Source organism: Podarcis liolepis, assembly GCF_965112155.1.
Source record: "Podarcis liolepis genome assembly, chromosome: 12".
NCBI classification, from domain to species: Eukaryota; Metazoa; Chordata; class Lepidosauria; order Squamata; family Lacertidae; genus Podarcis; species Podarcis liolepis.
Window position 1 is genome coordinate 7,152,981 of NC_139563.1, and position 11,634 is coordinate 7,164,614.

At 46.9% G+C, this 11,634-nt stretch overlaps 1 protein-coding gene across 2 annotated transcripts; it reads left to right on the top strand.

The window, feature by feature from the left end:
* Positions 1 to 3,144: 3,144 nt before the first annotated feature.
* Positions 3,145 to 10,261, top strand: HIGD1A (HIG1 hypoxia inducible domain family member 1A; the record flags this gene model as incomplete). Of its 2 annotated transcripts, XM_083467319.1 has the most annotated exons (5): positions 3,145 to 3,257; positions 3,404 to 3,454; positions 7,186 to 7,293; positions 8,228 to 8,362; positions 9,609 to 10,261. In XM_083467319.1, 3 exons carry the CDS (start codon positions 7,191 to 7,193, stop codon positions 9,656 to 9,658), a joined length of 288 nt encoding a protein of 95 aa, XP_083323445.1. In that variant the 3' UTR covers positions 9,659 to 10,261. The 2 variants fall into 2 exon arrangements, with proteins under 2 accessions (XP_083323445.1, XP_083323444.1); XM_083467318.1 differs by lacking the exon at positions 3,145 to 3,257 and having other exon boundaries at positions 3,385 to 3,454.
* Between the last annotated feature and the right edge of the window lie 1,373 nt (positions 10,262 to 11,634).

Sequence of the window (11,634 nt, forward strand, 5' to 3'; positions counted from 1 at the left end):
GAATTATCTTTTTTAAAAAAAATATATTTATTAACTTTTCAAGAATTATACAAAAAAAAGACAAAAAAAAGACAACAATTAACAACACGTATAATTTCATTCACTTATTTTCTTTTAACTTATTTCTCGGACCTCCTCATACCTCCCCTTTTTGTATTCCAATTCAAATTATTCGTTCAGCAAATCCTCACCCTTGATTTTCACTTAATTTTACACCTTTCTTTCTTCCCCCCCCCAATTATCTTAATCATTACAGCTGATAACCATTTAAATTCTATCCAACATCAATCTAACATTCACTAATTTTATAATATTTCCCAAGATAGTCCTTAAATTTCTTCCAATCTTCTTCCGCCGTCTCTCTTCTCTGGTTTCGGATTCTGCCAGTCATTTCTGCCAGTCCCATATCACCTTCATCTGCCATTCTTCCAAGGTGGGTAGATCTTGTGTCTTCCGCCATGAAGGAATTATCAGCTAAAGCATAATTAGAATTAAACATTCTTTTCCCACGATCCTTTGTTAATCGTTTCTCTCCGGTTGTTGTTGTTGGGGTTTTTTTGCCACAAATCTGGTGTGTTTATGTAAGGCACCCTGGAGGTTATTTTACTTAAAGTTAATTAACTTTAGAACTAACTAACTAACTAACTAAATAAATAAATAAATAGAATTGTAGAGATGGAATGGACCCTGGAGGTCATCTAATTAAACCCTTTGCAACGCAGGAATTATCAGCTAAAGCAGTGGTTTTCTTCCAGTGTGCCGTGGCACCCTGGGGTGCCTTGAATGATAGTCAGGGGTGCCGTGGGCAACACTGGCCTCTGTCCCTCTGGGACAGGGGGTGGCATCTTAGAGATCAGGGGCGGCAGCTGCGGCTGCACTCTCGGAGGGAGAGGGGAGAGGAGGCTAAGGGGGCACTCCACAATGGAGGGTGTTCAAAAAAAAGGTGTGAGGCCGCCAGCTCTGCAGGCAAGGGGTCATATAACTGGGCTCCTGAGCCCCACATGGGTGCCACAGAAAGAATGTAGGAGCCGTGGATTCAAAAAGGTTGAAGACTCTTGAGAGTCCCATGGAGGAGAAGGGGACAAGGAGAAGGGGACGACAGAGGGCGAGATGGTTGGACAGTGTTCTCGAAGCTACCAGCATGAGTTTGACCAAACTGCAGGAGGCAGTGGAAGACAGGAGTGCCTGGCGTGCTCTGGTCCATGGGGCCACGAAGAGTCGGACACGACTAAACCATAGCTGTCAACCTTCCCCTTTTTTGCGGGAAATTCCCTTATTCCAGCGCCGTTTCCCACTGCTATCCCGGATTGTTAGATATCCTGTAGACTGTCCCCGGGACAGGTGAGGCTGCTGATCCCTTATTTTCAAATTTGAAATTTGACAGCTATGGACTAAACAACAACAAAAGCATCCATGGCAGATGGAACACCCACCCTGTGCTTAAAAACCCCCAAGGGAGGCACCTCTTACTGCCAGAAAGTTATTCCTGGTGTTTAGTTGGAATCTCATTTCTTGTAACTTGAACGTGGCTCTGCTGCCTCACAAAGCACATTTATATCCTACCTGCCCTACAAGAAACTCAAGGAAACATATGTGGTTCTCTCCCCCCCTCACACACAACAACCTTCCGAGGTAGGTTAGACCAGAGAGAGAGAGAGAGAGAGAGAGAGAGAGAGAGAGAGAGAGAGACTGGCCTAAGGTCATCCTTTTTGGTTCAATGACCAGGGATGGTTGTGGTTTTTTTTTTAAAAAAAAATTATTAAAGATTTTCTTGTTTTACAGAAGTAAGTGTAATGTCTCTCATATTTTTTCCATGTAACATTTTTACAAATCCGTTTCATTTGTTGAGCCATTAGGGGGAGGGGGAAAAGGGGGGGTGGAGAGAGGGAAGATGGGTGGGGTCGGGTGGCGATGTTTCTATTATGCTTAATGTATGTGGGGTTTGGTGTCAGCGTTGCTTGTTCTGTTCACTTGTGTTCCTTTGGTGGTGAGAGAGGTTGGGGTTGGCCTAGGGTGTCGTTGTTTGTTTGTGATTGGCTGTGGTGATCTTTGTTTTCGTGTGTGAGTGAGGTGGGTAAGTGTTTTTGGATCAGGTACGCCACAAAGAACTCATAACCCACCTGCTCTCAGCAGCCAGAAACCCCATAACCAGACACTGGAGATACCTGTCCAGTGGCGTAGCGTGGGTTGTCAGCACCCGGGGCAAGGCAAGTAATTTGCGGCCCCTAACCCTAACCCCCAGATGTTGCGCCCGGTGCGGCCGGGCCCCCCTGCACCCCCCCCCGCTACGCCACTGGACCTGTCAGGAGTAAGTATGAACCAATGGTACCAAATAGTATGGGAAACAGCCCTACTAGAAAAATTAACCAATAAACTGAAATTGACACGGAGACAAACAGAAGAAGACGCCTTTACCCCGGTATGGCTCCCCTTTATCACATACACAGCCCAACAAGACAACGACAAAAATCCACCAACAGCATACAAACCGGGGATGGATTTTGAACCCTGGCCATCAAGGTCTTGCACGGCACTAGCTCACGCTACACGTGCAGAGCAGGCCTCCTATTCTCACATAAGGCTTGCACCTTCTTAATAAATATTTCACTTCCAATAAAACAGCAGAGCTGGCCTTCCTTAAACCCAGCAGAGGAAGGGGGTAAAGTCCATAGCCCAGCGGGCATGCCCTGCTGGCATCTCCAGGCAGGGCAGGGAAAGAGTCGCTGCCTAAAACCGCCTGGAGAGATGCTGCCAGTCCGTGTAGGCAACACTGGGCTAGATAGACCAACGATTTCATTCAGAAAAAAAGGCAGCTGCCTAGGTTCCTTCGCTATGATTGGCCAGAATACAGTGATCGACATTTGAAAAGCGCAGAGTGGGGAGGGAGGAAAACCCCGTCCGGCCCACCAATAGCGGGAAGCTCTCTAGCAGCGCAATGCTTTCTGGGAGTTGTAGTTTCCACAAGTGACAATAAAGTATTTCATGTCATTTCATTTCTGGAGCCGCTGCATCGTTCAGCGTGGGAAGGGCAGGAGCAGCCTTTCTCAACCTGTGGGTCCCCAGATGTTGTTGGACTACAACTCCCATCACTCCTAGCGAGCAAGGCCAGAGCTCGGGGTGATGGGAGTTGTAGTCCAACAACATCTGGGGACCCGCAGGTTGGGAAGCGCTGCGCGCAGTAGCTCCGTCGTCCGAGCACCGGGACGACGCTGGGGTGAGACTGGGGTACAAAAGGGAAAATTAAACCCCAAGGAGAAGTGAGTGGGGGGGTTGGGGGGCGGAAATACCTTTTAAGCAGTTTTTAAAGAGAACGGGCAAGTGCTTTTTAAACAGGGATTATCTGACCGGGGCAAACTCCGTTAATTGCATCCCTATTTTACGCGTATGCCCTACTTCGCTCAAGGCTGCGTGCATGGGGATCTGCACCTTAATCATCGGAAAACCGCCCTGCAAGGTAGGCGAGGTGTTGCTGGTCGCCCAGAGAGCGTCATGGCCATTGCACGGATTTGAACCCGTGTCCGGCCCTCCAGCCGCTTGTCAGCTGCGCTTGATGGCGCAATAGAAGAGTTTCTGTTTGAGTCGTTGCTGTTGTAAGAAAGGCAGAGTCCAGCCTTTTCTCCTTATGCCACCCCCGGCCCAAGAAGGTATATTTTTTAAAAAACGATCCTTTCGTTAGATCATTCTTCGATGCGACGGCTTGGCTCCGTTCCTCTTGGGAAATGTTTTACAGTATATTATGTGAAATGCATAGGAAGGGAAGCCGTCTATAGCAGAACAGTGCAATGGCACATTTATATCCTCAGGCAAACTTTTGAGGAAGGAGAGAGTACTATTATTATTGTTGTTGTTGTTGTTGTTTAGTCATTTAGTCGTGTCCGACTCTTTGTGACCCCATGGACCAGAGCACACCAGGCACTCCTGTCCTCCACTGCCTCCCACAGTTTGATCAAACTCATGCTGGTAGCTTCGAGAACACTGTCCAACCATCTCGTCCTCTGTCGTCCCCTTCTCCTTGTGCCCTCCATCTTTCCCAACATCAGGGTCTTTTCCAGGGAGTCTTCTCTTCTCATGAGATGGCCAAAGTCTTGGAGCCTCAGCTTCAGGATCTGTCCTTCCAGTGAGCACTCAGGGCTGATTTCCTTAAGAATGGATAGGTTTGATTTTCTTGCAGTCCATGGGACTCTCAAGAGTCTCCTCCAGCACCAAAATTCAAAAGCATCAATTCTTCAGCGATCAGCCTTCTTTATGGTCCAGCTCTCACTTCCATACATCACTACTGGGAAAACCATAGCTTTAACTATATGGACCATTGTTGGCAAGGTGATGTCTCTGCTTTTTAAGATGCTGTATAATCAAATAAAGGTAAAGGTAAAGGGACCCCTGACTATTAGGTCCAGTTGCGGACGACTCTGGGGTTGCGGCACTCTTCTCGCTTTATTGGCCGAGGGAGCCAGCGTACAGCTTCCAGCTCATGTGGCCAGCATGACTAAGCTGCTTCTGGTGAACCAGAGCAGCGCACGGAAATGCCGTTTACCTTCCCACCAGAGCAGTACCTATTTATCTACTTGCACTTTGATGTGCTTTCGAATTGCTAGGTGGGCAGGAGCAGGGACCAAACAATGGGAGCTCACCCCATTGCGGGGATTCGAACCGCCAACCTTCTGATTGGCAAGTCCTAGGCTCTGTGGTTTAACCCACAGCACCACCCGTGTCCTGTATAATCAAATACAAGCAATCAAATACAGTTTTCCCCTTACCCGCCCCCCCCAAAAGCAGCCCCAACTACGTCCAGGTAATTACATTAGTAATATAATCAAATCAAAAATTATTTCTACAGTTGCTGGTTTAAAAAATGTCATTCCACATGCTCCCATGTGTCTTAGGTGGTTTAAATGCATGTTCTTTCTTTGGTGCCACCCCCTGGCCCAAGGTTTTGGGTTTTTTAACGATCCTTTCATTAGATCATTCTTCGATGCGACGGCTTGGCTATGTTCCTCTTGGGGAAATGTTTTATATTATGTGAAATGCATAGGAAGGGAAGCCGTCTATAGCAGAACAGTGCAATGGCACATTTATATCCTCAGGCAAACCGTTTTGAGGAAGGGGAGAGTTTGCTGAAAAAATAAAGTCCTAAAGCGTTCAACGGAGTCGTACTCCCAGCCACTTATCAATAAAGAAATAAGATTTATATTGCGAGGTTTATATTGAAAACCGCCAGGGGATCCTCGGCTGGTCGGTAGTATAGAAATATAAGAATAAGAATAAATAACTATTTACGCCTTTTCCTTCTGGATCCTTCCTTAGTGTGTTAAAAAACTTAGTGTGTTATGACTTCAAGGCAGTTTATTTGTCTTGCATAAGCAACAGCTTTAGACACCAATGATTCTTTTTGAGTTTCATTGCTTCTTTTTCCAAAACTGCTCCTCATTTCCTCTAATGGTGGTTGAATTAATAATGACTTGCTTGAAACTCTCCAAGGGGATAAAAGCAGGGCCAGATTTAGGTTTGATGAGGCCCTAAGCTACTGAAGGTAATGGGGCCCTCATGTGTCCAGCTGTCCTTTGTCAACAACAAATTGTCACTGCTTTTTGTGTTGAATATATGCTATATGGTAATTTATGGACCTCATAGATAGCTAAAGCCATTTGCACATAACAAAGTATGTATTTTATCAAAGTAATTGTTGAACTGAAATACAATTAAGAAGAAGTTTATTAATAGTGAAATAATTATTAAGCTCTAACTTCAAATGATTTTTTATTCATAACCAACTTAATAATGCAAACACATTGGCATTTGGCAATAACAAAAGTTCATTTAGAAACACAAATTACAAAGACTCATAATCTAGTCTCTAGAAACTTGCTATAACACGAAATAATAATAGGTGATATATGATGCAAACTACTAATAATTATCAATAGCTTTATTAATATGAAATTAAGTGTTATAAAATGTACAATGCAATTGTAGTTAATACAAACAGGCGGGGCTTACATCATAGGAGCCTACACAACACAACACAACACAAAACACTGTTGCTGTATGTAGGTTTTATTTTATTTGTCTTTTATCTTATAGTTTGGAAATGTACATCCAGGTTTTTTTCCCTTTAATTTTTTTGGGGGTCCCCAAGAGAGTGGGGCCCCAAGTTATAGCTTGTTTAGCTTATACATAAATCCGGCACTGGATAAAAGGTTCTGGACTCTGACTGAGAGTGGCTTTCCAGGGTCCGAGATCTTTCTCACTGCCTAAAACTTAGAATCACAGAATTGTCGAGTTTGGAAGGGAACCTGAGGGTCACCTAGTCCAACCCCCTGCAGTGCAGGAATATGCAGTTGTCCCATACGGGGCTCGAACCTGCAACCTTGGTATTAAGTCCTTTTTGAACGAGAAGGATTAAACTCTGAAGCATGTCTCTTCCGTAACACTTCAAGAATATTTGTGCAGCTCCTTAGAAATCCCTGCAAGACTTTTTTCCCTTCCATTTCACAGCCTGTTGTTCTGTCTGCTACTGGAACTCTCTGTGTGTCTCTCTTTCTGAAACTGTGCCTGTAAACGTAGCTGGGATAGCCAGTGGCGTAGCGTGGGTTGTCAGTACCCGGGGCAAGGCAAGTAATTTGCGCCCCCTAACCCCAAACCTGCCGCCGCTGCCAGCTTCTTCTTGCTGCTGCCTGGGCTGGTGTGGTGTGGTTCTCTCCTGCGCTCAGCGCTGCGCTGGGCGGCCACTGCACTGTCCCTCCCCCAGATAGTCCCTCGCTCTCTCTCCACACCGCACGCCTGGCACCCCCCCCCCCTCCACAGTGGGCGGCGACCCGGCGGCTCGGATCGGATTCGCACAGCCAGCACTGCAGTGAGAGAGAGTGAGTGAACCAGGTAGGGGCAGAGAGCTGAGAGTGCGAGTGCCCCCCCCCCCGATGTTGTGCCCGGTGCGGCCGGGCCCCCCCCCTGCACCCCCCACGCTACGCCACTGGGGATAGCTTAGTCGGCAGAGTGTGAGACTCTTAATCTCAAGGTCATGGGTTCAAGCCCCGCATGGGGCAAAAGATTCCTTCATTGCAGGGGGTTGGACTAGATGACCCTCATAGTCCCTCTATGATACCTTCTTCAGGGGAAAATCTGGAATTTTTTTCAGGTAGGTTAGGAACGAGTATCTTTCATCTTTTATCACTTCCTTCCTTGCAGTTAGCATGGCGTCCGGTTCAGAAAATCCTCTCCCTAGCTACGAGACGGACGACAGCCAAACCTCAAAGCTGATCAGAAAGTCCCGGGAGTCTCCGTTTGTCCCAATTGGTAAGTGGCTCTGACACAGAAACATTTCGCCATCGCCCTCCTTTTGTGATCTAGGGAAGAAACGCAATTCCCCTCTTAGGCAATGGGTATAAACAAAGTCTTGCACAGTCAGGAAATTCCCTTGAGATGTTGCTTCCTTGTTGTACCCAGTACAGTAGAACTGAATTGAAGTTTGAATTGAATTGAAATACAGTGGTGCCTCGCAAGACGAAATTAATCCGTTCCGCGAGTCTCTTCGTCTTGCGGTTTTTTCGTCTTGCGAAGCACGGCTATTAGCGGCTTAGCGGCTATTAACGGCTTAGTGGCTATTAACGGCTTAGCGGCTTTAAGAAAAAGGAAACAAACTCGCAAGAACTCGCAAGACGTTTCGTCTTGCGAAGCAAGCCCATAGGGAAATTCGTCTTGCGGAACGACTCAAAAAATGGAAAACTCTTTCGTCTAGCGAGTTTTTCGTCTTGCGAGGCATTCGTCTTGCGGGGCACCACTGTACTTTATTGTCACTTGTACAGCTTGTATACAGTGAGATTACACGAGCACCCCCCACTCAGCTCTCTTACTCTTAATTCCTCTCGTTTACTGACGCACACCCACCAAACCCAAAAGTCAATTGCCCTGTTGTTATCTTTTCATTCAGCAGCCTAACAGCCCATGGATAGAAGCTGTTCTTTACCCTGTTGGTGCGACTAATCCTGCTTCTATATCTTCTGCCTGAGGGCAGGAGATCAAGAAAGTGCCAGCCAGGGTGTGAATCATCCCTGAGAATTTTCCTCGCTCTCCTGGGGCAACGTTCTTCCGCTATTTCATCCAGCGGATTCACGGGAAAGCCCATAATATCTTGTGCTGTATTCACCACCCTCTGTAGGCACTTCCTATCTTCCATGGCTGGCAAACAAGGAATTCAAAAACCTTCTCACCCTCTCTTCCCCTATTCTAGGGATTTCAGGTTTTGCAGCCGTGGTGGCCTACGGGCTGTACAAGCTGAAGCACAGAGGGGACACCAAAATGTCCGTCCACCTGATTCATATGCGTGTCGCAGCGCAGGGATTCGTTGTGGGGGCCATGACCTGCGGTACGTACTGAAACGTGAGACTCCTGTGCCTTGATCTGCTAAGCGGCAAATAGCCTTTCCCTGAAAACCTTTGTTTCAGCTTCCCAAGGTGGGTTGATGTGGGCTGCTCTTGTGCTGTGCAGGCTGTTTCCTGTAATCTGAGTGGCAAGAGCCTTCTATCAGGTGGAGGATCAACGTTCAAAGTTGGATTTAACTCTCCATCAGCAAAAACATGATATTCACAGACTTGGCTGTTGGTTCTAATGAGCACAGCAAGTCACCCTTGGTAGGTCTGGCCCCATGAATCGGCTGCTGAGACTGAAATTCTCTGCCTTCCCACAGCCATCTACCGTATTTTTCGCTCTATATGATGCACCAGACCATAAGACGCACCTAGTTTTTGGAGGAGGAAAACAAGAAAAAAAATATTCTGAATCCCAGAAGCCAGAACAGCCAGCGGGAACGCTGCACAGCAATCCCTCTTGCTGTTCTGGCTTCTGGGATAGCTGCGCAGCCTGCATTCGCTCCATAAGACGCACACACACATTTCCCCTTTTTAGGAGGGAAAAAGTGAGTCTTATAGAGCAAAAAATACAGTAAGTTCCCTCCCCTCCAGGGCTTTCCCCAAGCAATCAGAGACTATGCCTCTGTGCAGCCAAGCTCTCCTCCGCCCTTTTCATGCTGCTTCTGGTTCTGGGAGTCAGAGGGGAGGGGAGCTTGTTGCAGCAGGAGGTGGAAACACCCATGACTCTTCACAAGCCTGACTCATCTCTGCCTCTTGGCCTCCCTCCTCTCCTGCTTCCGTCTCTGCCTCTGATTTTGGACTTCTCTCTACCACAAATTCGCCCTGCTCACTAAGCCCCATTCCCTCTTCAGCTTGCAACACCTCCTCCTCCCAGTCTTCTCCCTCTGACCACTCATCACTTCCCCACCATCACTCCCCGAGCTCTGAGCCTTCTTCCCGTCATGGTTCCCAAGCTGGTTCCTCTGCACCCATTACACAGAAATAGAAACAGGCAAACTGATCCCTGGCAAAGTGTTCTGGACCTCCCCGCCCCCCAGCCCTGATTTTACCTTACAAGATGTGTGTCCCACACACATACGCAACAGATCACACTGTTAAATCTGACTTCCTTGGTCCCACTGTTTGGGATCGGTCTTCCAGCAAGGATATAGTTTTTGTTGCCGTCTCTTTCCCCAGTCAAAGAAAGACGGCTTTCAACTCAAACCCTCCTATCTAACACACCTTTCTCTCTCTCTCTTCCAGGTGTCATTTATTCCATGTATCAAGAATACTGGGTGAAGCCCAAGCCCTAGGAAGCGGTCAATTGAAGCCTGTCCGGAGTTCTTATGTACCCTAGAGAAAGACCTCACTCGGAAATGGCGCTGCAATAATAAGAACTTTGCACAATCTCATGCACAGTGTTAAACTCTACGCTGCCAGTGTGGCAGTGCATTAGGTTGTTGGCGGCAAAAGCGATTCCTCTCTCTCTCTTGAGTGTGACCATCAATTGATAAATTTTCACAACATGCAACCCTTTTTCACTAAGCCTACCCAACACGTTAGGCACTCTGTGGCTTAGAAGTCCAGCGTTTCCTCTTCAGAGGTTGCTCCTCTTGGTTGTGAACTAGCAAAGCAACAAAGTGAGGGATATTCCTGTGTTGGTGCCATACCTGTTTAAGAGATAAGTGGTCAACCTCTCTTAGCTCTGAATTAGAAACAATTGTGGTGGAAGATTAACCCTTATGATGTGAGCCTTAAATAGCAGATTGTAAATAGTTTAATCATTATTTAGTTTTTAATGTTTGATGCTTTGCTATGTTTTTATATATGCTTTAAGCTCCCCAGAGTGGCTGGGGAAACCCAGCCAGATGGATGTGGTATAAATAATAAAATTATGATGGTGATTATAATGAAAATGATGATGATGATTTATTAAAGGTAAAGGTACCCCTGACCGTTAAGTCCAGTTGCGGACTACTCTGGGGTTGTGGCGCTCATCTCGCTTTACTGGCCAAGGGAGCCAGCGTTTGTCCACAGACAGTTTTTCCAGGTCATGTGGCCAGCATGACTGAGCCACTCTGGCAAACCAGAGCAGCGCATGGAAATGCCGTTTACCTTCCTGCCAGAGCAGTATCTATTTATCTACTTGCACTTTTTTGTGTGCTTCCGAACTGTTAGGTTGGCAGGAGCTGGGACCAAACAATGGGAGCTCACCCCATCGCGGGGATTCAAACCGCCGACCTTCCAATCGGCAAGCCCTAGGCTCTGTGGTTTAGACCACAGCGCCACCCACGTCTTTGTCCCCCCCTGCCTGCGGAGGGAAGTCCTCCGCTGTCCCGGGGTTTTTTAAAATGCTGGGGGTGGGAAGAAAAGCCCTTGTCCCCCCCCCCCCAGCCTTCAGAAGAGGTCGGGGGACAGACTGTCCCCGGACCTGGTCTGAAGGCAGTTTCCATAGGAACGCATTAATTGATTTTCCATGCATTCCTATGGGAAACCGTGCATCGCAAGACGAAAAACTCGCAAGAAGAAAAAACTTGCGGAACGAATTAATTTCGTCTTGCGAGGCACCACTGTATGTAAAGACGAAGTAAAATGAAAATCAGATAGGTGGGACTTCGGAAAGCCCACTTAACAATGTTTACAAAAATAAGGATATGAGAAGAATTTGTTTGTTTTGCTGTTTGTGTTCTTTATTTGTGTTATAAAATGAAGAAAAAAATTTGAAGGAAAAAATAAATAAATAAGAAAAACATGAATTGAAGTCATTCTGCCGGGCCTCTCTGTGGCACGCTTTTGCTTGTAATGTGTAGCCCGTCCTGATGAGACCTTTTTCCTTGGTCAACAAAGCAGGTGACGTCTGCTGGAAACCAATTTTCACTTGCCATTCAGGCCGTGGCTCCAGGCAGGGCAGGATGCCAACACCAAACTCAGCGAAGCCAAGAGACACTGCATCGCCACGGAGAATGCCAAGGGACCCCTTTGTCTATCTCGCCTGTTTCCTCCAACCACTTCAGCAGATTTGGACGTTTGTCAAGTGCCGTGTGCAACAGAAAGAGAGAGTGCGGCGAGGAATCGTATGCTGAAAGTTGTTTTAGAGCAACTCGAGAAATGCACCGTATTTTTCAGTGTATAAGACAAGGTGTTTTTTTTACAGGAAAATTACAGTGGTGCCCCGCAAGACGAATGCCTCGCAAGACGAAAAACTCGCTAGACGAAAGGGTTTTGCGGTTTTTGAGCTGCTTCGCAAGACAAATTTCCCAATGGGCTTGCTTCGCAAGACGAAAACGTC